The sequence below is a fragment of the Carassius auratus genome, chromosome 5 (assembly GCF_003368295.1).
Source record: "Carassius auratus strain Wakin chromosome 5, ASM336829v1, whole genome shotgun sequence".
Classification (NCBI taxonomy): domain Eukaryota; kingdom Metazoa; phylum Chordata; class Actinopteri; order Cypriniformes; family Cyprinidae; genus Carassius; species Carassius auratus.
This window is the reverse complement of record NC_039247.1, coordinates 23,937,342-23,959,069: the sequence shown is the minus strand read 5'-3', so window position 1 is coordinate 23,959,069 and position 21,728 is coordinate 23,937,342. Positions and strand designations below refer to the sequence as shown.

At 37.1% G+C, this 21,728-nt stretch overlaps 3 protein-coding genes across 6 annotated transcripts in view; 1 reads left to right on the top strand and 2 right to left on the bottom strand.

Moving 5' to 3' along the window:
- Positions 1-4,985, bottom strand: part of man2a1 (mannosidase, alpha, class 2A, member 1) — a 50,226-nt gene extending 45,241 nt beyond the window's left edge. The window contains exons 1-3 of the mRNA XM_026254056.1: positions 4,547-4,985; positions 2,718-2,975; positions 249-393 (exon numbers count right to left, since the gene is read on the bottom strand). Of these exons, the coding sequence (XP_026109841.1) occupies positions 249-393; positions 2,718-2,975; positions 4,547-4,672 (529 nt within the window). The 5' untranslated portion in view covers positions 4,673-4,985. The remainder of the gene's footprint in view (positions 1-248; positions 394-2,717; positions 2,976-4,546) is intronic.
- A 2,371-nt stretch (positions 4,986-7,356) lies between these two features.
- On the top strand, positions 7,357-21,257 carry LOC113082378 (E3 ubiquitin-protein ligase Praja-2-like). Of its 2 annotated transcripts, none has more exons than XM_026254050.1 (9): positions 7,357-7,454; positions 8,961-9,152; positions 10,150-11,137; positions 12,417-12,587; positions 13,285-13,470; positions 14,456-14,570; positions 15,706-15,820; positions 16,491-16,606; positions 17,479-21,257. In XM_026254050.1, exons 2-9 carry the CDS (start codon positions 8,963-8,965, stop codon positions 17,596-17,598), a joined length of 2,001 nt encoding a protein of 666 aa, XP_026109835.1. In that variant the 5' UTR covers positions 7,357-7,454; positions 8,961-8,962; the 3' UTR covers positions 17,599-21,257. The 2 variants fall into 2 exon arrangements, with proteins under 2 accessions (XP_026109835.1, XP_026109827.1); XM_026254042.1 differs by having other exon boundaries at positions 12,414-12,587.
- Positions 18,724-21,728, bottom strand: part of LOC113082336 (tyrosine-protein kinase Fer-like) — a 37,260-nt gene continuing 34,255 nt past the window's right edge. For all 3 annotated transcript variants that reach the window (XM_026254033.1, XM_026254031.1, XM_026254032.1), the window contains one exon: positions 18,724-21,617. In XM_026254033.1, the coding sequence (XP_026109818.1) occupies positions 21,481-21,617 (137 nt within the window). In that variant the 3' untranslated portion in view covers positions 18,724-21,480. The remainder of the gene's footprint in view (positions 21,618-21,728) is intronic.

Below are 21,728 nucleotides of genomic sequence, written 5' to 3'. Positions count from 1 at the left end.
TTTTTAAAAGTGTATAGTAATAAACAACCTGCAGTTTAATGTTTGCATTTCTTTCCCTTACTGTACCGAAAATGAACCGAACCGTGACTTTAAAACCGAGGAACGTACCGAACCGTGATTTTTGCATACTGTTACACCCCTATTCATCATGTACATACATCAAACAAACACATGTCTGTTTCCTTAATAAATGGTAATTCTCATTGACTACAAACACAAGACAATGGCCAACAAACATTATTACTCACCGGGGTCATTATGTGAATGGGGCACAACAAAGACTTGGAGTGGCTCATTGTCCCATTCATTGTCCTGATACGAGATATCAAAGCCTTGCTTCCATACTCCACCATCAGGGTTATCAAAGCGGAGTAAGTCATAAACATCCAGCATCTGGAAGAAAGCAGGAGATAGCATCATTTAACCGGACAATAACAGAAATACTTCCATTCGATTCGACCAAGTGCAAAAGTCAGTTCATAATACTAAAGGTCCCGTTTTTCGTGTTTTTTTGAAGCTTTGATTGTGTTTACAGTGTGCAATATAACATGTGTTTATGTTTCGCGTGTAAAAAAGCACAGTATTTTTCACAGAATTCACCTATCTGTATACCGCTGTTTTTTTTAAAAGCGTTGCCCTGTGTGTGATAAGTTACAGAAACTGTTAAATGCACCAACTTAAATAATAAAATACACTAACCGGTTGTGGTCCATAAACAACGCCCTCTCAAAACAAAGGGGGAACTGCTCCATCTTTCAAGAATAATCTTTTTGCGAATCCGGCATTAAACTGATTGAGATTGAAGAATCTGTCCTCAGCAAAATGTGCTGCACATAGTTTTACATGTGGATTATAGTTTTTTGGGAACCGAGTTAAACATAAATTGTAACCATTAATCTCCAAGTACAGTGTCCCTGGGAAGCCCAAACAAAGGTGATTGGACTCCGCGACAAATGACATTGCGACAAACTCAAACGCAGCTCTTACTCTTCTCCATCGGAGCGCAACAAGACCACGCCCCATTTTTTGTTCATTCCTGTGGTCGTCAAAAAACTGTTTTAGTGACGTCATTGCTGCAGGAACTAGAGGGCTGTATTCCAATCGGGTCGTTTTTTGTAGGCGAATTCTGTTAAATCAAATATCTCGCTTGGCATTGAACTTTGAGCTTTAGAATTTTACAGATATTTTTTATACTCTAACAACAACATTACACACTAACTGAAGTTTAAAACATGGGATCACGAAGAACGGGACCTTTAATATCTACTGGTTATTAAAGTGTATCATTTTGCACACTTACTTAATGGAAGTTTTGAGAAAGACTCATTGACAATAAGTTTCATTATAACAAAAGCATCCACATGGATTCTCTGTTATAAAAGTCGTTTACACATCAAATAAATCAAAAGAGGATAGCTATGTAATTTTATTTGCGTTGGCTAAATTCTATTTAAATTAAATTAAAATTAAATTATATTTAAGACAAGTTAATTTCATCTGTTGGTTTTCTGAAGAAAAAAAATTATATTCTCAAGCAATTCCTGCATGTAAACTCAAAGTTGTTAATTTGGATGGAAATTAAACTGAATTATTGACAAACAACACAACCATGGTGTTTGTCAAAAAACAGTAGGTAACTAATTCAGCAGGGGACTTTTTTCCTCAAGTGACAAGTGAAAAAAATTTAATATTTTATGTTTAGATAGCAATAAAAATCACAACTTGCATCTGTAAATGCTGATATTACATCATGTCCCCATGTAAAACAATTAAAGGTGAAAAGGGGCTAAGGAAAATGCAAGCCATAGACAAACGCACATGCAAATATATGCAAAAATGAGTCTGCTAGAGTGACGCAATCCAGGCACTGAGATATTTCTCAACCTCCACAGAACAGCCAGTCTCTGGAAAACAAGTCTCTCTGGCATTGATCTATCCATGTTTACTGTGACATTGTTCAGGGGGAAAAAAAACTTTCAAAAAAGTATATTGTGCATTATATAATGGCAAAATATAGTTTCAAGTTGACTGTGTGAGATTTTTTTTTTTACTTTCTCTCAAACCAACCAAATGCTTATGTTTGTTTTTGTAAATTGCTGTAACTTCGTAGTAACGTGTTCTTTTGTTAAGAAAACTTTTATAAATGTATTACAAACAAACTATTTACACTACCATTCAAAAGTTTGGAGTCTGTATGTTGTTTTGTTTTTGTAAAGTAGTCTCTTATCTCTGATCAAAGCTGCATGTATTTGATAAAAAATACAGTAAAATCAATAATATTGTGAAAAATAACTGTTTAAAATATTATTAATTGTGTTTAAAATAACTGTTCTCTATTTAAGTTTATTTTATAATTTACTCAGCATTTGAATAGCAATATAATAATCTACTGTATGTATATATATATATATATATATATATATATATATATATATATATATATATATATATATGTGTGTGTATGTGTGTGTGTGAGTGTGTGTGTGTGTGGTGTGTGTGTGGTGTGTGTGTGTGTATATATATATATATATATATATATATATAGTAAATTATTATATTGCTATTTCAAAAGCGGAGTAAATAATAAATATATATATATCAAATATTGACAGAGCTGTATAAATCTGGATCACTGGCCTGACTGGGCAAGCAAAAGAAATATGATTTTTGAGAATAATCAGTTGGTCCACCTAATATTAACACTTCTTTTTCTGTACCTGTACTCCATCTGCTGCCTTGGAGTACGTGCGTGCTGCAAACTGGCAGTCCTCTGAGAGGATGGGGAGCAGTGCAGGAGCAGGGGCCAGCAATTCCACGTTCCCCTGATTCATGTTCACATCAGGAAACATTTTCCCATCTTTCACAGTTTCCCTCAGGTTAATTACAGAGTCCCTGATGTTGGCAATGATCTCATTGTTCTCTGCAAGTAGTCTTTCTAAGTGGTCTATTTTGTCCTGCAGAACACCAAGCTGGCCCTGCAGAAGAGAGTAAAACAGTTTTAACACAGCCTCGGACGAGATCACGCAGCCCTTCAGCACAGAATTCTGACAATGACATCTGAATGCATTACTACATGATAACTGAGCACAATTGAATGTAGTACATCTCAGAATTTTTTACAGAAGTTTAAAGTAATTTAATGCAGCATCTGGCCAGCAGCTTGTACAGATCAGGCACAAGCACCGTGTCTGTGAAAATGTGAGAGACTTAAATACAACATTTGATTCGAATTCTCCCTCTTTCCACTGTGGGTCTCAAATGCCATTCATTCAGGTGTTCAAAAATGTGTTGCATTAAACCATAGTACATCATTGTCAAAGAACATCAGTGTTCAATCCTGTAAAACAAATAAGACAGTTGGTCGAAAGGGAGTCAGTTCTTAAGTTCAGAAATTAAGAACTGACTCCCTTTCGATTCATGAGCATAAATGAACTTATGACACTGAATTTTAATCTGTTTTTAATTGAAAATTTTAACAGTATTAAGTGTAAAAGTAAACTACAATATGACGCATTGTGTCTGTCTTAAAACCTAGTGAGCAGCCAGCTGAGAAGTGTCAAATATGTTTGCGTATTTTCGCGCAGTCAAAGCCCAAAATGCTGTTCTCGGCAACGTCTACTGAATCTCATTACATTTACATTTGTTTAGTTCACAGTCTGAATCATATAAGACGGAATAAAAAAGACTGTGTAACAGGAAATAATGCAAAAACGACATGTTTTTTTTAGACAGTGCAAGCTGCACGCAAAAACAAACAGCGAAAAGTATAGTCCGATTCACGAGCAAATGACTCGTATGAGTCGATTCAATTAATGAATCGTTTAGAATACAATCGAATGATTTCGGTTTAAATCAGTCTGACAAAACCAATACTGAACAAATAGTTTTTCTTCCAGTCATGTCCGACTCGAATTATCAGCTGTTTTGTTTACATGAGGTGCATGAAACTTTGTTATATCCTTGTTCATATGACAAGGTGTTCCTGAAAATACACATTTGAAAAGATACCTTCATTTTAATCATAAAAATGCCATTATGTTACGGTAGGTAGGACTATTTATGCGAGCCTGTACCTATATTATGAATTGAAAAAATCTTAATTGAGCAGGAAACAGTGTGCAGTCTATGTAATGTTTTGAAACACAACCCACGACCGCCGTGGACTGTGAGGAAATTATCTTTGAGATCAGTTCACTGTCCGCAACTTCACACAATCTCTCTTTTCATTCGAGTTCTTAATTGCATAGAACACTATCGTGATTCTAAGTTATTTAGTGGAAAATGCACGATAACGTATTTTTGAAATCCAGGAAATGACTGACTGTTCACAGCCATCTTTGTGTCTGTTTGTTATCTTAATAGTGTAATGTCAATTGGAAAGAAGCAAACTATCAATTCAAACTATTGCCTTTAATCAACTACATCACCATCGAGTTTATTTTAGCCTATACGTTTAAGCCTGAACACAGAAAACACACATCCGCTGACAATCTCTTTACATAAACACAGCTTATTGATAAGCATAAGACATGAGAAGCATACTCACGTTTTGACTTCTCTCTCCATTCGGGTTTTTGCTCTGATCTATGTGATCCAACATGAGGTACAAGGAAAATATCACAACACAGAATATGGCACTGCCAAGAACTGTGAACTGTCTGCTGAGCTTCATTTCACAGAGGAGTCTTCTACATTCACATGCAAAGCAAACTTTTAAAGGCGTGTGTCTCGTAGGTGACAGGAGGCAGAAGTGAAAAAGAGAGGTCTTTTCGCCATGAAGAGTTGCGCGGAAGAAGACACCTTCTCTGTCTGACGGCGTTGTGTATCCACGGGCTGAAATGCACTGCGATCTGTCTTCAAAGTTTTGACGATGCGGAAGAGTTTGTGTGATTCAGCAAATAGCGATGGTCAAACCGGCAAAGGAAGAGCGCCAGGCAGCCCTGCCTCCTTCCTGCGCTTAGTGTCCTAGAGACAGAGCGAGAGTGAGCGAGGAGTTGCGCCGCCTAACGAGTGAAGAGCCCACACACACACACACACACACACACACACTCAGGTGAGCCCATACATTTTAGTCAATTTTCCATTGAGGCTGTCTTTAACTTTAGGGTCCCAGAGATCGAAAAATCTCTCCCCCTCCACATTATTTTATTATTTTCCTCCATCCCAATAAAAACCATTCGACAGGTATTGATATGATTAATAATCTGCATTCTGTAGTGTAAAAAAATGCTAACCAAACATCTATTCAGTGTTATTGTGTTACATTTAATGATAATTAAACATTTAATGATAATTCAGTCATCTAATTTATAGGTTCCTATTATGTGGTTTTCAGGGTGTTAACACCCTGTGAATAAATAAATACATTTCCTGCTGCTGGTCTACACACATTCACTTAATATTTTATAATGCAGCTAGCAAATGTATAATTGGAAATCAACTCCTTTTCAGTTTGACATTATTAATTCAACCAGAACTTGCAATTTCAGTGTCTGTCCTAACACTTGTTTATTCTAATGTGTCTCCCTATCTTCTCCTATCCTGCCCTGTCCCGTCCAGGGGCAGAGCTGGGGGGTGGCCTTGGCCTAAGATTGGCCACCTCTTTGGTCCCCCATTCAAAACTGCAGTTTTTGCCCCCTTTTTCTTTTCTTTTTTTAAAGAAATGCATTTATTAAGATGCGGAACTGCCGTATCTCTTTATGGCCACATCAAACGCGAGACTTATTAGACGCAGAACCTACGTCAACTGTCCCTCCGCAAGTACAAAAGAGAGCGGAGAGGAACATGTGCCTTATGATTGTACTTGATTGCAAATAAATTAACAGACACTATGTAACTGAACAGAGATGACATAAGTGAATTCAATGATGAACTGCCTTTAACTATCATTTTGCATTATTGACACACTGTTTTCCTAATGAATGTTGTTCAGTTGCTTTGACGCAATGCATTTTGTTTAAAGCACTATATAAATAAACTGACTTGACTTGACTTGACTAATGAGCTTCAGTAGAACTACAGTGAACTGCAGTCTGATGAAATGTATATGTCAGTAAAACAAACTTTCCTGTACTGACAGGTGTTTTACTGTGTTCATGGCGCACACTGTTCAACTTTACGTGAATGTAGGCACACAACTCTATATTGCTTCATTATAAATAATGTGTACAAGAAACTATGACGATACAATGTAGTTCTGTTGTCAGTTAATTCATGAAATTACCAAAAAGGCAATTAGTGCATTAATTTATTTATAGTAACACATAAAAAAAAGTCTCTCAAATGCATGTACTAGAATAGGCTACTGTGCAATCACAAGATCACAAGGTCTACACAAAAAGTTTTTTTTGTTGGGGGGGGGGGGGGTATACTCTTTGGAACACAATTTCAGATATTTTGGATGAAAACTGGGAGGCTTGTGACTGTCCCATTGACTGCCAAGTAACTTACACTGTCAAAGAAAACATGCACTATTTGAAAAATGAAACCATTTTAATGCATAAAATAACTAATTTTATTAATTTTATTTTATTATAATTATGTGCTGTTGACTTCTGTACTTTATTATTATTATTATTATTAACCAATTCTTATCACTATCTGCATGTCTCATCAATGAGTATGCAGTGATGGAGAACAAGCTTTTGTGGGTTTTGAGACTAGAACTAAGCTAAGCAATAAAGCTATTGTGAACCCCTTTATAAAAAATATCTGGAGGTGGTACGCAAATGATCATATTCATTCACCATTGCTTGATCTAATTCACAAATGTCTCAAATACAATTTAGTAGAAATTAATTGTATTGAGCTTATGTTTTACATTTTATATTGAAATAATGAAGATGTGGGGCAGACGGGGCAGGTGTGGCCTAATGGTTAGAGAGCCGGACTAGTTACCAGAAGGTTGCTGGTTCGAGTCTTGGTGCTGGTAGGCTGTAGGTGGGAGGGAGTGAATGAACAGCGTTCTCTTCCTCCCTCAATACCCATGGCTGAAGTGCCCTTGAGCAAGGCATTGAACCCCCCCAGTTGCTCCCCGGGCGCTGGATATATAGCTGTCCATTGCTCCGGGGGTGTGTTCACTTCTCACTGCTTGTGTGTGTTTGCACTTGGATGGGTTAAGTTCAGAGCACCAATTCTGAGTATGGGCTACCATACTTGGCAAATGTCATGACTTTCCAATATCTGTGCCACCCCAGGTTGCTGGCCCCTCTCTGGCCACCCCTATGAAAACATCCCGACTCCGCCACTGGTCCCGTACTGCAACATCCTACCCCATCCCAGACTGCTTATTGGTTTCCAGGTGGGATTTAAATTGTACATGTGCCTAGCTGCCCCGATTATAATGCTGCCAATGATGCTCACAGCTGATTGGCGGAAACATGTCACGTGACTCTTAAGGTTCGTGGTGACGTTCGCAGAGTTAGTTGTGATACGGGAGGCGTCCAGGAACACAGGTAAACAGTTACTGTCCGTTAACAGACGATACATTTCGTAAAACAAAAAACTGTGTGAGTTTTCTGCGTGAAGTTGGAGGAAAGCAGGTTTCGGCAGACATTATAATCCACGCTCTAGAAGCAGTAGCGCTTCTCGACAGACATTAGTTAGCTTGTTAGCTGCGCTGAACTTGCATCAGGGCCCGTATTCGACTAAATTGATCATGTAAATCACGAGATTTGTGTGCTGCTTTAAATAATAGTCTGCTTTGAGGGCTGTAAATTTCATTTATTGTAATTATACATCTCCATGTAACGTGACAAGCAATAGCAATATGTTAAGCACCTTTAATTCGTGTTGTTGACGGATATGATGTGTTTGATGCAATCTACACTGACAAAAATAACAGTGTTACTCTGATCAGCATTAATGTGATCTGTCATGGGTTAGAAAGCTTTAATTATATACCTGGTCCTGAAGTGGCACTGCATTGCACATTTGCGATATTTCCTATATTTAGCACCCATGATTAATTAGTAGAGGATTCAAGATACGAACTGGATGTGTTTAACAAGGGATTGAACCAATACATAAAAACTGCTGTATTTTCTGCATCAAAGATGGATTCTTATGCATAAAAATACAGCACTGCAGCATATGTGGACGAAGTGTTTAAATTGATGTTTCAGGTGTCACTCCTCACTATGTTTTCATTTACATTGTTCTGTTTAATAATTTTATCCAAAGCGAGGATTGAGGAACATCACAAGCAATTCATCATACTTGAGTCAATAAAATCCACAGTTCCACAAGGCCGATATGCAGGACAACGTGCAGAAGTCAAAATACAGAAAAGAGAACATAAGCATTGATTTATAATAGCATAGCTATGGGAGGTGCCTTTGTTTTAATTTCAAAGATTCATTCGAATAGTTTTGTGCAGTGACCTCTAAATGTAGTTAGGGTTAGTAAGTTAGGCAGAGTTTTAACAAGCTTTCATTATTATAATGTCAGTATATGTAAGTAAAAAATGCGTACTATTTCTCTCTGTGTTACCTGCACTCAGATATCCAGTTTATTTGTCAACGGCAGACTTTTTGGCAACTCCAGGGCTTTGTTAAAACTACAAATCAAGCTTTTGCATTTTTGTATTCATGGACAGATGGATAAACAGAGGTGTGGGCCAAATTTGACTTTGGAGTCAAAAGTGAATTATGGGGAATAACTTTTTTTTTTCTCAAGAACGTTCAATAGCTATTTTTCTCTGTGTTTTCTCAATGGAGCACCGATTTCTAATTTTTTTTACTCTATAGACTACTAAGAGCCCATCTTGTCAGTAGTGAATTGTCCTTTTCACACCAAGAACGATGTCTATAATTGTAACTAGAGTGTTTTTTATTATATTATTTTTTTTTTTTATTCTTTGAGAATAGGAATGATATTTGGCAAACCTTTTTTTTTTTCAGCTGATGACCAATGATTTTTTTTTATAGGCAATCATGGTGTGAATTTTCTGCTTCTTGTAGGAATGGGTCAAGAAGCAGGGAAGTCTGCGTGGCCCAAACCAGCAGGAGGATACCAGACCATCTCAGGCAGGAGATACGGCCGGAGACATGCGTATATCAGTTTCCGGCCGGTTACAGATAAACAAAGAGTCGCATGCACTGAGGACTGTCAAAACATGGAGAGGATGAGTATTCGAAAGGACCCGGCAGTGGGTACGTACAGAAGCAGCTTGTGAGGGAAAAAACCCTTAGTGGATGATGAAACTATAGAGTTACTCAACATTAAAGCCCAAGTGTGTCATTTTCTTACCACAAATCTAACAAAAACAGATTTGCAAAAAGAATGAATGCTATTGGTTGAAAAACTTGGGGAGTTAGTCCCTCCCCAAACTCATGCCAAGCCAATGGCCAACAAAGAAGGCAGTGTTTTGAATGTGCCACTGTTTTTTAAAATTATTAATATAATGTTAGATTGTAAAATTATGTTAAAATTATAAACTTAAGCAGTCAATTTTGGAGTAACTCTAAATCTTTGAGCAACAAAGGGTTTTGAGATTGAGGTTCTCATGGTGAATAAATAGCTTTGTAATATTGGGAATAATACAGAAACAGGAATTTTGAAGAGCTGAAATATGCAGGTGTGGGTTTTTCTGCTTTAGAGTGTCACATTCATCACCTTTAAAAGGTGTAGACCGAAAACCCTGTAGGAGACCATCTGTCTTTATTATGCAAATACATGCGAGAAGAGAATGAGGGTGGGTAGAAAGTACTTTTAAATGTTTTTTCCGTTTTTTGACTGTTAAGAAATGAACAGGTCTTATTTGACCCCAAAACCAAATGAAAACATCAATAACATTTGATTAAAATCTCACTAGATTAGTTTTTCTTCATAAAAAAAGAAATAGTTTTCATTGCTAAGTACAATTAAATGTCGTAATCTGCCATAAATATGTTTGTAATTTTTGTGATGTAATTTTTTTAATTGTCAGGACAGGATGATTTCCATTGAAGTATTACAGTGTGTACATGGAGACACATTAAAAAGAATAGTAATCTTTCTAAAAATAGGCTTTCTTATTATATTCTGTTAAATTTGGGAGAATGAATCAGAACATTTCTTTGACATTCACTCTGTAGTATGCTTGTATCAACTTGTATCCAGTGAAGGAGAAAGAGTAATAGGCCTAACTGAACCATTTGTCCTCTATAGCATCAAAGAGCAACATTTCTTCAGTGCTTCAGACTATCCTCCCGACGTCATGCACAAATGCAGTGTGCCCGGAGTTGAACGCTGCATCAAATCTGGAGGGACACAACAGGAGGCAGTCATCATTGTGTAGAGTCACAAAAGCACCCTCGAACCATTTCAAGAGACCAAAGAGTGACCAGGTTGTACCGTATGACAGAAAATACTATTCTGGTATGGAAAAAAGTGAACATGCGAGAGTGTGGCCCATCAGTGAAGACACGAAACCCAACCCGGAAGCTCTGAGTTACATCAACATTGATGCCTATGAGCCTGACAGTAGCGGCGCCGAGGAGGAGGACTTGTGTTTAAACCCATCTCAGGCTGCTCAGAAGAGACTTGATGGCATTTGTGAACTGGGTGGAAATTCGCATCCTAATGTATTTCCAAAAATAAGTAAACATTCAATGCAAATAGCACCTTCTAGAGGCGCAACAGACCTTTGCTGTGAGGAACCAGGTTTTGAAAGAACTGTCAAAGCAAATGGCAAAGTTAGTCCATTGGTGGTTGGTGAAGACCAAGCTCCAAAATGTCACGGGGTTACGGCCAGCTCTGCACCCGCTTCCTGTAAAAGCACAGGAACAACCGACCCTGAAGATACATTTCAGTCTGAAATGGTCGTGAGGCCAAAGATCCGCAAACAGACGAGCGAGACTCACCTTGAGAGGAAAGGTTCGGAAAAAGAGGAAGTAAGCCATTTGTCAGGCTTAGCAGTCAGAAACAAGTGTGGCTCGGCGCCTCCGGGTTTCCTCGTCCAAACGAGCCCTGAAAATGAGTTCTTCTTTGATTTTCCTCCCATGGCCTCGAGTGACCTCAGTTCTGAGGACAGGAAAAATGAGGTTGATGATAACACTAAAGCAGATGAGGAGGAGGATGATGATAATGACATCTGGGAAGATCTGGAGAATTTTGGAGAGAAAATCTGTGACCCATCTGCAAAGGGCGATGAAAGGTACAGTATGTATTGCATTTATCTCAAAATGTGTTTGAAGAATTATACATGTATAATATTATTAAGAGGATCTTCTGCTTCAATTCCAGTGGCCAATACACAGTTGGTGTGATGAGACTCTAGTGGTTCTACTATTGCACTTTTTCCAATTGGGGTGCAAATTTATGTCACATCACCCTATTTATTAAATTTAAATAGTAATGGAAGAAAATCTTTAGACTTTATAAACTATCATAGTACTGTAAAAAAAAAAAAGCTTGGTAAATTGTTTAATGCTTTTGAAAAAGGTATTTTATGCTCACCAAGGCTGCATTTCGTTAATCAAAAATGAAACTAACATTGTGAACTAGAAATAACTTTTTTCTATTTGAACATATTTTAAAGTGTAATTAATTCCTAAAATGCAAAGCTGAATTTTCAGCATCATTACCCAAGTCTTCAATGTCATGGTTCTTCAGAAATCATTTTAATATAATGATTTGGCGCTTGAGACATATATATTTTTTTGTTATTATCAATGTGACCCTTAATAGTTTTCTGGAAGCTGAGGTGCATTTGTTTTTCAGGATTCTTTGAATAGACAGTTCAAAATAACCACATCCATATGAAATAGAAATATTTTGCAATATTGTAATATTAAGTCTTCACTGTCCCTTTTGATCAGTTTAATGCGTCCTTGCTGAATAAGGGGGTATGTATTTCTATTACAAAAATTTAATTCTAAGAAACAAAGCACAATATTTAGGTCCCACATTTTATGTGCAACCCTCTTACATATTTTGTGACGTTTTATAAATTATACATTTCTATAGCATGGTTTGTAAATACTCTGTTTATTTATTTATAGAAAATTACAAAATTAGCCAATTCAGGCTTTTAAATATTTTCAAAACTTTGTTTATAGAGTTCAAGTCAGGCGGTTCCAAAGTCAGGTGGTCAAACCTCATTTTCGAAAGGTTAAGCCCCTATTTTCATGGACCGTTTGTAAAAAAAAAAACATAATTGCAACTTTGAGTTTCAAGCTCTATTTGATAGCCCATTTGTAAAAAAAAAATAAAAATGTATTAAAAATCCTCATCATAGAAGTCACAGATGAGCTTGGGCGTTTACTGTGAATGCTTGATGAGGTACACACTCAGGAAATGAGCGAGGTGCCAAAGGTGCGCCCATCGGCTGCTCATTCAGCATGCTAAGGCTCTTCAGCTAAGAGGATTAGATTGACTTTTCGAGGTGGGCTCACGTGTGTTTGTGCGTGTAACCTGCTCTGTGTTCTTAGCAGCAGCTCAGAATTCAGCGAGGGCGAGTGGTCGGCCTCGTGGACATCTGACTCTGGGCTGGAGAAGGAGAGGTGCACAAGTGAGGAGAGCTGGGAGACTCTGCCTGGCATAGATGAGCCGCCGGGCAGCAGCAGCAGTCTGGAGGAAGTGCCTTCTCTCAGCCTTGCATTAGAGTAAGCACACATCCTCTAACAAACTCAAAACCAGTGGTATCCAAACTTATCTGGACTTGATTAATACATTTTTTCCATAATTTTTCTGACAAATGAGTGTCATATGGAACACAGACACAAATGCTACTGCTATTATTCCCACATCTTTGGTCACCAGGAACAAATGCAATGTCAGATTAATTTAAATATCTTAAATATTTAATAATGTTAAAGGGATAGTTCACCGATAAAATGAACATTTAATGTTTATCTGCTTACCCACAGGGCATCCAAGATGTAGGTGACTTTGTTTCTTCAGTAGAACACAAACCAAACTGTTGCAGTCTGTCAGTCTTATAATGCTAGTGGATGGGAATCATGGCTAAAACATACAATAAAACTTACCAGAAACATACACAATTGAAACCAAATTGAGTCCTGCGGCTTGTGACGATACATTGATGAGTTAAAATACAAAATGATCGGCCTGTGCAAGAAACTGAACAGTACTTATATAGTTTTTTTTTTTTTTACCTCTGATTCATCTCAATGGTTTGAGTTAAAAATCTTTGTTTGTGTTCTACTGAAGAAACAAAATCACCTACATCTTGGATGCCCTGGGGGTAAGCAGATAAACATCAAATTGTCGTTTTTGGGTGAACTATCCCAAGAAATTCCTATTAACTGCCTGAAGCTGTCTGTGTGTGGTGGTGTTCAGGGAGCAGACCCCTCTGGAGGAGGGCGAGATCCCCTGGCTCATGTATAATGAGGACTCGGGCAGCAGCAGTGATGAAGATCCTGATGGTGTCAGTCAGTTTGTGCACCCTGGACTCTTTATTCTGGATGGCAACAATAACCTGGAGGATGATTCCAGCATGAGTGAAGACCTGGACACAGAGTGGAGGTCAATAAACCAGATAGATAAATTCACAATAATAATAATAAAAACATGAAACATGTCAGGAACATGTCCCTATAAAACCTTTTTAAAATTTAATGGAAGTTTGCTTTTTAGATTGTTCATTAGTTTTATTCTCATTACCAAAATTGAAGAAACTCATTCTCGCCTTATTCATTCACGGTAGTATTTATTTGTAGGGGTGGGCGATATTCCCAAAATAATGTATCATCTTGATAAAATTATGATCTTTATCGCGATCTTCCCAATGTTGAGATGTATTATTGAGAATATCCAGAGTGGAACAACCCTATGACTTACCTAAATTAACAATTTAAAATACAGTTACTGCATTTAACAACCAAAATGGACATTAAAGCCAGAGTTAAACTTTAAAGCACTGCATCACTGCATGAATCAAATATATATAGGTTCTTATTAAAGTTATAAAGTGATTCATTTAAGAGCAGTGAGTGATTGTCTCTGTAATTTTTTTTTGATTAACATTAATGACACAGACAGCAGTAGGTTTATTAGGCTACTGTCACTTTAAGACCGAATGCATGCATCAAAATTCTGACATGCTTCCGATTTCTTTCCCAGTTTTTTAGATCCACTTAAGAAGTCTTCATGTAAATACTCGCCAAGACTGACATCGTTTCATATTATATTTGTGTGTATATTTGTCCATTTATGCATTACGCATTATGATAATACAAAAAAAGGAAAAGAAAGAAAAATGAGCTTGTCATACAAAATATATCACAAAAAATTGGCTACATTTCTTTGTGCAAAAAAAAAAAAAACAAAAAACAGATTTTGGGTGAAACATTTTACCCATTCATGAGATACACCCCACAGATGTAAGACAAAAATATTCTAAATGTATTTACTATCATGTTACAATAATAACTATTATGATCGTGTCAGCTGCAACACGACAAGCCGACTAAGACAGAAAGGCTGTATTTTAAAGTCCTTTGTTTTTCAGGTTCCTGGATGAATTTGGTGATGGTTTTGGGATGGCTCAGGCAATCTCTTATGTGGATCATTCCCAGCTCCTTACTTACATGGCATTAGAGGAGCGTCTTGCTCAGGCTATGGAGGTGAGGGACCTCTGCCCTGTTGCATTAACTTGGGCTGCATGATTTAGGGGGAGGGGGGAATATTGTTTTTCTTTCTTTTTTTTGTCCTTCTAAAATTTTTGATTTGTGTTATTAGTTTTCCACCAGACATATTGTTTTTTTGTTTAGATTTTTGGTGTTATATCTTTCACTTGGATGCTATAAAGCCCCTTTCACACAGAGGTTCCTGAACATACATGGACAATGTGTTCTGTGATTTGTCCCGGGATCGTTTGATTTTGGTTCATTCACGCTTTCAGTGATTTTCCGGAATTCTCCATGTGTTCGCACACATCCCATAAAGATCCCGTAAAGAAACTTTTTTTCCTGATGTGATGTGTAATGTTTCACTTAGCTTGTGAACCATCTCCGCTTCGGCGTGGATAGTGAGGAGCTCCCTGATCTCGGTTTCATTAGTTTACAGTAGAAAAATTATACAAAATATTTAAGTACTAATATTTATGGCCGTTTTAATTTCTTAATTTTAACATGTAAAACAACCGCAATGTTAAGGAGCTGGCTTCTCTTTTGTTTTGTTTAGATTAATCGTGCAGCTCTGGCATAAAGCATATATCGAAACTTACCAAACTGAAGGTCTTTATTGCTTCTTTAGTATTGTAATATCACCATTTGAATCACTGTGCAGTCTAACTATATTAGGTGTTTATGTTGTTTATGTCTTGAGTATTAATTTTTTTATTTTTAATAAAGAATAGCGTCTTTTATACATCATCTGGAACCATTTTAATTAATGGTAATATTAAAATGGAGTCTAAAGATGTCGTTTAGTTTAGTTATTGTTCATGTCTTAATGAGATGAAAGCATAGTAGTCTTCCGTAATGTGTACTGCTTTTTCATTAACACATATTGTGTTTTCATGAGCAATTATAAAAAACTGAAGTTATTCAGATAAATGGTCCATCTTAATTCATCTAAAAAGACAATATTAATAAATTGGGATCAGTTGCTGAGTGATGTCGTTATACCCCAGCAGACTTCATTGATTTCAGCCAATGAGAGAGCACACTGGCAATGTAAGGCTTAATGTATAATTAACTGGCTTCTATGTTTATCCAGGGGAAATGAAATCTGCTAATGTGTTTTGTTGTGTTGCAGGCAGCACTGGCTCATCTGGAGTCTTTAGCTATAGATGTGGAGCAGGCTCACCCCCCCGCCACCGAACAGACCATCGACTGCCTTCCCCAGATCCCCGTCAATGCCGAAAACACTGGTATTACTGCCTTAACATGTAGATACGTAAAGTGCCCAAAATACAAAGCTAGCAAGTGTCTTATAGTACTGCATACAGTTTCAGTCTGCTCAAACGATATGCAATTTCAGACGGACTCTGTATTTAGTAGAAGATCAGTAAAAACAATAAGGAAGTGCATTTGGGTGTGATGAATCTGATTTGTCAAGAATAAAATGCCTGAAATTAATACAGTATTTTCCGGACTATATGTCGCGCTTTTTTTCATAGTTTGGCTGGTCCTGCGACTTACAGTCAGGTGCCACTTATTTATCAAAATTAATTTGACACAAACCAATAGAAATGAACCAAGAGAAAACATTACCGTCTCCAGCCACGAGAGGGCGCTCTATGCTGCTCAGTGCTCCTGTAGTCTACCAAAGAAAGCATAGAGCACCCTCTCGTGGCTGTAGACGGTAATGTTTTCTCTTGGTTCTTGGTTCTACATAAATGCGACTTATAGTCCAGTGCGACTTATATATGTTTTTTTTCCTCGTCATGACATATTTTTGGACTGATGCAACTTATACTCTGGTGCGACTTATAGTCTGAAAAATATGGTAATTTTGTGTGCTTGACTGGATCAAGACATGTTTGAATATTTGGTTCACGAGTTGAACCTTCTCCATGCACACTCTCGTTGGTTCTTCAGAGCAGGAGCAGTGCTGTGCCATCTGCTGTTGTGAATATGTCAAAGATGAGATTGCAACCCTGCTGCCGTGCCGCCACATGTTCCATAAACTCTGCGTCACTCTCTGGCTCAGAAAGGTAATGCCGTATTTCTTGGAGATTGTGCAAGAAAAATGATTTCACCCAAAAATAACATTCTGTCATCATTTACTCCCATTTTGATTCCGATGTTTCTTTTCAGAACATTAATAAAAAAAAGAATGAATCCAAACCTTTCATGCATTTAAAAAAGTTTGAATAGACTGTATTGTAAAAGTGATTAATATGCATTCAAGTCTTTTAAATAGACATTATCATTTTATATAATGAAGAGTTTATTTATATTTAAATTGATTTTTCTATGCATAAATTGAGCTCTTTAAATATTGTGAACATGGAAGCTTAATGTGCAACAACAAATGCATGTCAGGCAAGCAACGTTTGAGCTTTCGATGACCATATTTGATTCTATGGCTCTGTGCAGTATTTTATGTTTGGGTCGTTATGAACATTTTGAAGTTTTGTCTACATGGGACCAGATTTACTAACAACTTTGGCCAGCGCAAACCCTCTTTTTGCTTTAAAAACTACTGTTAGAATTTACTAAAGACACAGGGAAAATTAGCCACGAAAAGCCAGACGTACAATAGTTATTTTTGTGGCTTACCTTATTGCATATGCATTTTTAGGAGTTTCCCTTTCAAACACACAATTTATGGGAGGACAATACTTAAGATTTGAGGTTTATGGAAATGATCTGGTTGTGTGTGCTCTTTAATTCCTGGGATTGCACACTCCCGCTAATTTGCTTTTAGTAAATCTAGCTCATGGACTTCAATGGATGGATGGCAATCTTAGTCTTATGGGTTCGGAAAAAAAAATGATTGTGAGTAAATGATTACAGAATTTTTTGTGAACTATTCCTTTAAGAGCAGAAGTTTATAATGTCTTTGTCTTTTCATGATTTTCAGTCTGGCACATGTCCAGTGTGTCGCCACGTTCTGACCCCAGCGGTGACCGAACCTGCGCCTTTAAATTCTGAACAAGAAACGCCACAATCCAGTCACAGCGCGTCTGGGGGAACATGTTAAACGGCATAAAAACATCCCGCAAAGAGATACTCAAATAATAAATCATCAGTCTCGCAAAGAAGTGGCAAGCAGCGGCCTGAACTAGCTTTCAGATTCCATTTAACCTAGCGACTCGTGCTGCAATTCATGGTCCAAACGTGGCGAACTAAACCTTATTTTCTAAGAAAATATGAATACGTATATATTCATAGGAAGCATGTTTATTCATGTTTCAATTCAAATGTTTTTGCACATCCCGGCTAAACATAACATGTCTTTAACTTTTCACGTCCTGTCAAGTTAAACTCCAATGCAATCCTCCAATAAAAGCTCACATTTGGTTCAAGTCATGATTTCTTTGATCAGTTCAGAGTGGTTTCCACCCTGAACTCGCTCCAGATATGCATTCGGAGCCTTCCAGATTTAAGTGCACGTAGCTGGATGTGAATTATAATTGCAGTGCGATATATTTCACTGGTTTGTATCAATCATCCAAATGATGTATCCCGGAAAGACACACATATAATAATTCAGTTGAGATGTGGGATTCATTTCAAGCAGCAAATTCATAGACTCCAAAAACTTTATTGCAAGTGTTATAAACAATGAGCAGACATTGTTATAGTTGAACGACCATCAGAGAGGGGAAAGAGAACTGAATGGAAAACAAGGAATCAAGCCCATTTATCTTTTCATATTTCTTCTTTCAGCTGGCAGGGGTCAAAATCTCTAAAAGCATTAGTTTGAAAACGAAACGTCCAGTGTTGCTTTTTCTACTTTTGTTGATGGATCAATTCAAGCCAGTTTGGAGCTGAAACAACTATTTTATGCTGTTTTATATTGGGGGATATTTCAAAGCATAAAAAGGCCAAAAGTGCAATCAATAGATAACATTTTTCCATCACAAAATAAATAGTCCAGCACAGGGAAGGAAGAATCGCCCGGCTGAATGACAACAGAAAACTGTGCTTATTGTTAAATACTTTGAAAATGAGCTGTCAAGTTATGAATGATTTATTAAGAGTATCGCTGCTCTAACAAAGCAAGCCATTTTTCTGATGGAAGTTTACAAGAACACTATGTGCAAGTCAGACTTGGGAAAGGGAATGTAATGTCTCTGTGTAACACACAAATTTCAATATAACGTGAAACAATACTGGTGTTTGCTTTAATACACTGACATCATGAATCATAGTGAATGGTACAAAAAAGCAAGATTAAAATGCTAGAATAATATTACAGTATTTCAAACACCACACTACAGGGATAATTGCTTTGACATTTAAAAAAAAACACAAAAAAAAAACAAGAGTTTACTTGCCAGTAATTGATGTAAGCTCAGCTTAAAAAAAATAAAATAAATAATTTTGATCTGAACTCACTGGTGATTCATGCAAGGATACAAATCCAAACTGTATTATACAGTAGCTTTATGTGTATATTGTCACCAGTTCTGTATGATTAGCGCATGCATTTTATTGCATGTCAAACTCCATTGACTTTTGGCTGCTTTAGTGATGACAACAACGTGAAGAGAAAAAAAAAAAAAAGATCTTGCAGAATAAAAAGAAGCAGTGTCAATGTTATGGGACCCTCTTTACATACTCCAAATGTGCAAATATTAAATCGGTATTGATTCTGGGTCATCATCGCTACTATTATAACTGAAAGTTGATGCATATTCCTGACAGTCGTCCACATTCTAATATTAATTTTGCAGTGAAAACAAAAAACAAACTCCTATAAAATGACATTATGGAATCTACAAAAAAGTATTTACAAAATACAAAAGGAATGCTTTTATAGAGTAAACCTTGAAGAAACCACGATTCCATTTTTGTGGAAATGGAACGACAAATTTATGTGACTCGGGAACAAGAAGCTGCTGGTAAGACACACAGTCTGTGGAGCTTGGGTACATGAAACATGGAAAGAAAATGGCACCTGAAAAAAATAAGAAACAACCTGTGATAGTCTTAATATAAAACACATCATTGTCTAACCAAACCTGCAATACTTGTGTAGGTTAATGCATCTATTATGTCTCGAGGGTTGTTTGCATGAGAAAACCGGATCTTAAAAAAGCACAAGAATAAGAACATCACAATCCAAGACAATAGCATAGATACAAATAAACATGCTTGTGACTGGCTTTGGTTGTTGGTTACCCCAAAAAAATATCAACAACAAAAAAACATAAATCCCCGAACAGGATAAAACAGTCAGTTTTGGACAGAGTTTTTGGTGATGTCTAATAAATGCTACATGGCAACAATATAAATATAAAGAGATAGTTCACTGAAAAATGTCCATTCTGTCATTATCTACTCATCATATGTCCAAAATAGTATGATTTTCTTTGTTCCAAGGAGATGTTTTTGTAGACCGCTCTTTTCCATACAATGAAAATGAAAAAGTTATTCACTAAAATCTTTCCCTCGTTGGCACGTCCACATATTTAAATTGTATTTAAATGTGTCAATGAAGAGCATTTTTGCATCACTTGAATCAAAAGTGTTGTCACACCTTCAAATTACGGATCTGAATATATCCAAACCATCATCGAGATCTGAAAGCTACACTGCAGCAAAAGTGATTGAAATGTACTGCAAAGGTTGTATAGACCACTTCTGTGATACTTTTCTGGTGCTTTTTAAAGCTCAAGGGATCCGGTCACCATATTCTTTCACAGACTGGAAAAGAGCAGCGTGAACATTATAATACATTTCTCCTTTTGTTCTCTATGGAAGAAACGAAAATCATAGCACTGGAAAGGCATGGGGGTGAGTAAATGATGACGAGTTGACTTTTCTTTTTTTTTACTATCCATTTAACCATCAGATGGCATGAACCATGAAGAGGCGGGAGGTTGGAGTATTTGGAGGAAATCTGAAGGCTTATAAACGGTAGATTGATGGAGTGTCCATGTCATTCAACTGGTCTCAAACAGCTGCAGGATCGCTTGGTTTTACATGAAGGCTGTAGTATACCATTCTTGTGATCATAAATTGCACTTCGGTAAATCTTTGCATTTGGTCTCACTGCTCGAGTGCTGAAGCGTTGGAATGTCACTCAGTGAAAGTCTTAAGGATGCTATTTTGTGACTGACAAACATCTGGAATTTTTTATAAATACAAAATGTCCTATTACTTTCCAGTAACATAAAAATGACTATAAAACTCCCCAAACCGTCAGGTTTAAAGGCTTTAAAAAGACAGTATTGTGTTAATGGGTGGACAAACAGTCCATCTTCACACATTCATCTCCATGTTGTAAAGGAATAGTTCCCTAATAATGAAATCCTGTCATTAATTCACCCCTCATCTCGTTCCAAACCTGACTTTTTCTTTCCTCTGTGGAACACAAAAGATGATATTTTGAATAATGTTTTGTCCATATACTAAAAGTGAATTGAGTACAGAACAACATTGGACCCAACTAACCCTGATTAGACCAAAAACACTTTTCCAAAGTGTTTTTGTGTTCAACAGAAGAAAGAAAAGATATGCAGGTGTGCATCAACACAAGGGTGAGCAAGTTGTGACAGGATTTCATTTTCGGGTAAACCACTCCCCTTTTTCACTGGTGCGTACACAGGAATACTCAATGGCACACTGAATGCACATAATACATCTTACGTTCTTCTCTGTCATAGCTTAACTGTTTCCAAAAAAAAAAAAGGGAAAATCTGCGAAATTTTGACATCAGAGAAAAGCTGAGACCTCTCTCCATGCTAATGGCTCAAAACAGCTGGTGCATAGGCAGTTCACACAGTGATTATGTGACGGAGTACTCTTTCAGTTCAATAATAGCATGTAATATCAAGGGCGAAACATTCAGTGTGTTTCTCTCTGCAGATTAGGGATCACCTGGATGGCCTTCCAGCCATTTCCTCATTGAAGGCTATTTTTTCTTGACAGCGGCCAGTTCTTTCTGAATGTCGACAAATTTGGGTCGATTCTCAGGCTTGTACTCCCAACATCTCTGCATGATCCTGTACACCTCGTCTGGACACTTCTGCGGGCAGGACATTCTGTAGCCTACACACACAAACGGTTGATTGTAAATCCATAATTGACAGTGGATGTTGATAAGATTATTATAGTTGCTAACAGAGATTGCAGGTTATGTTCAGAACACAATATTAGGGC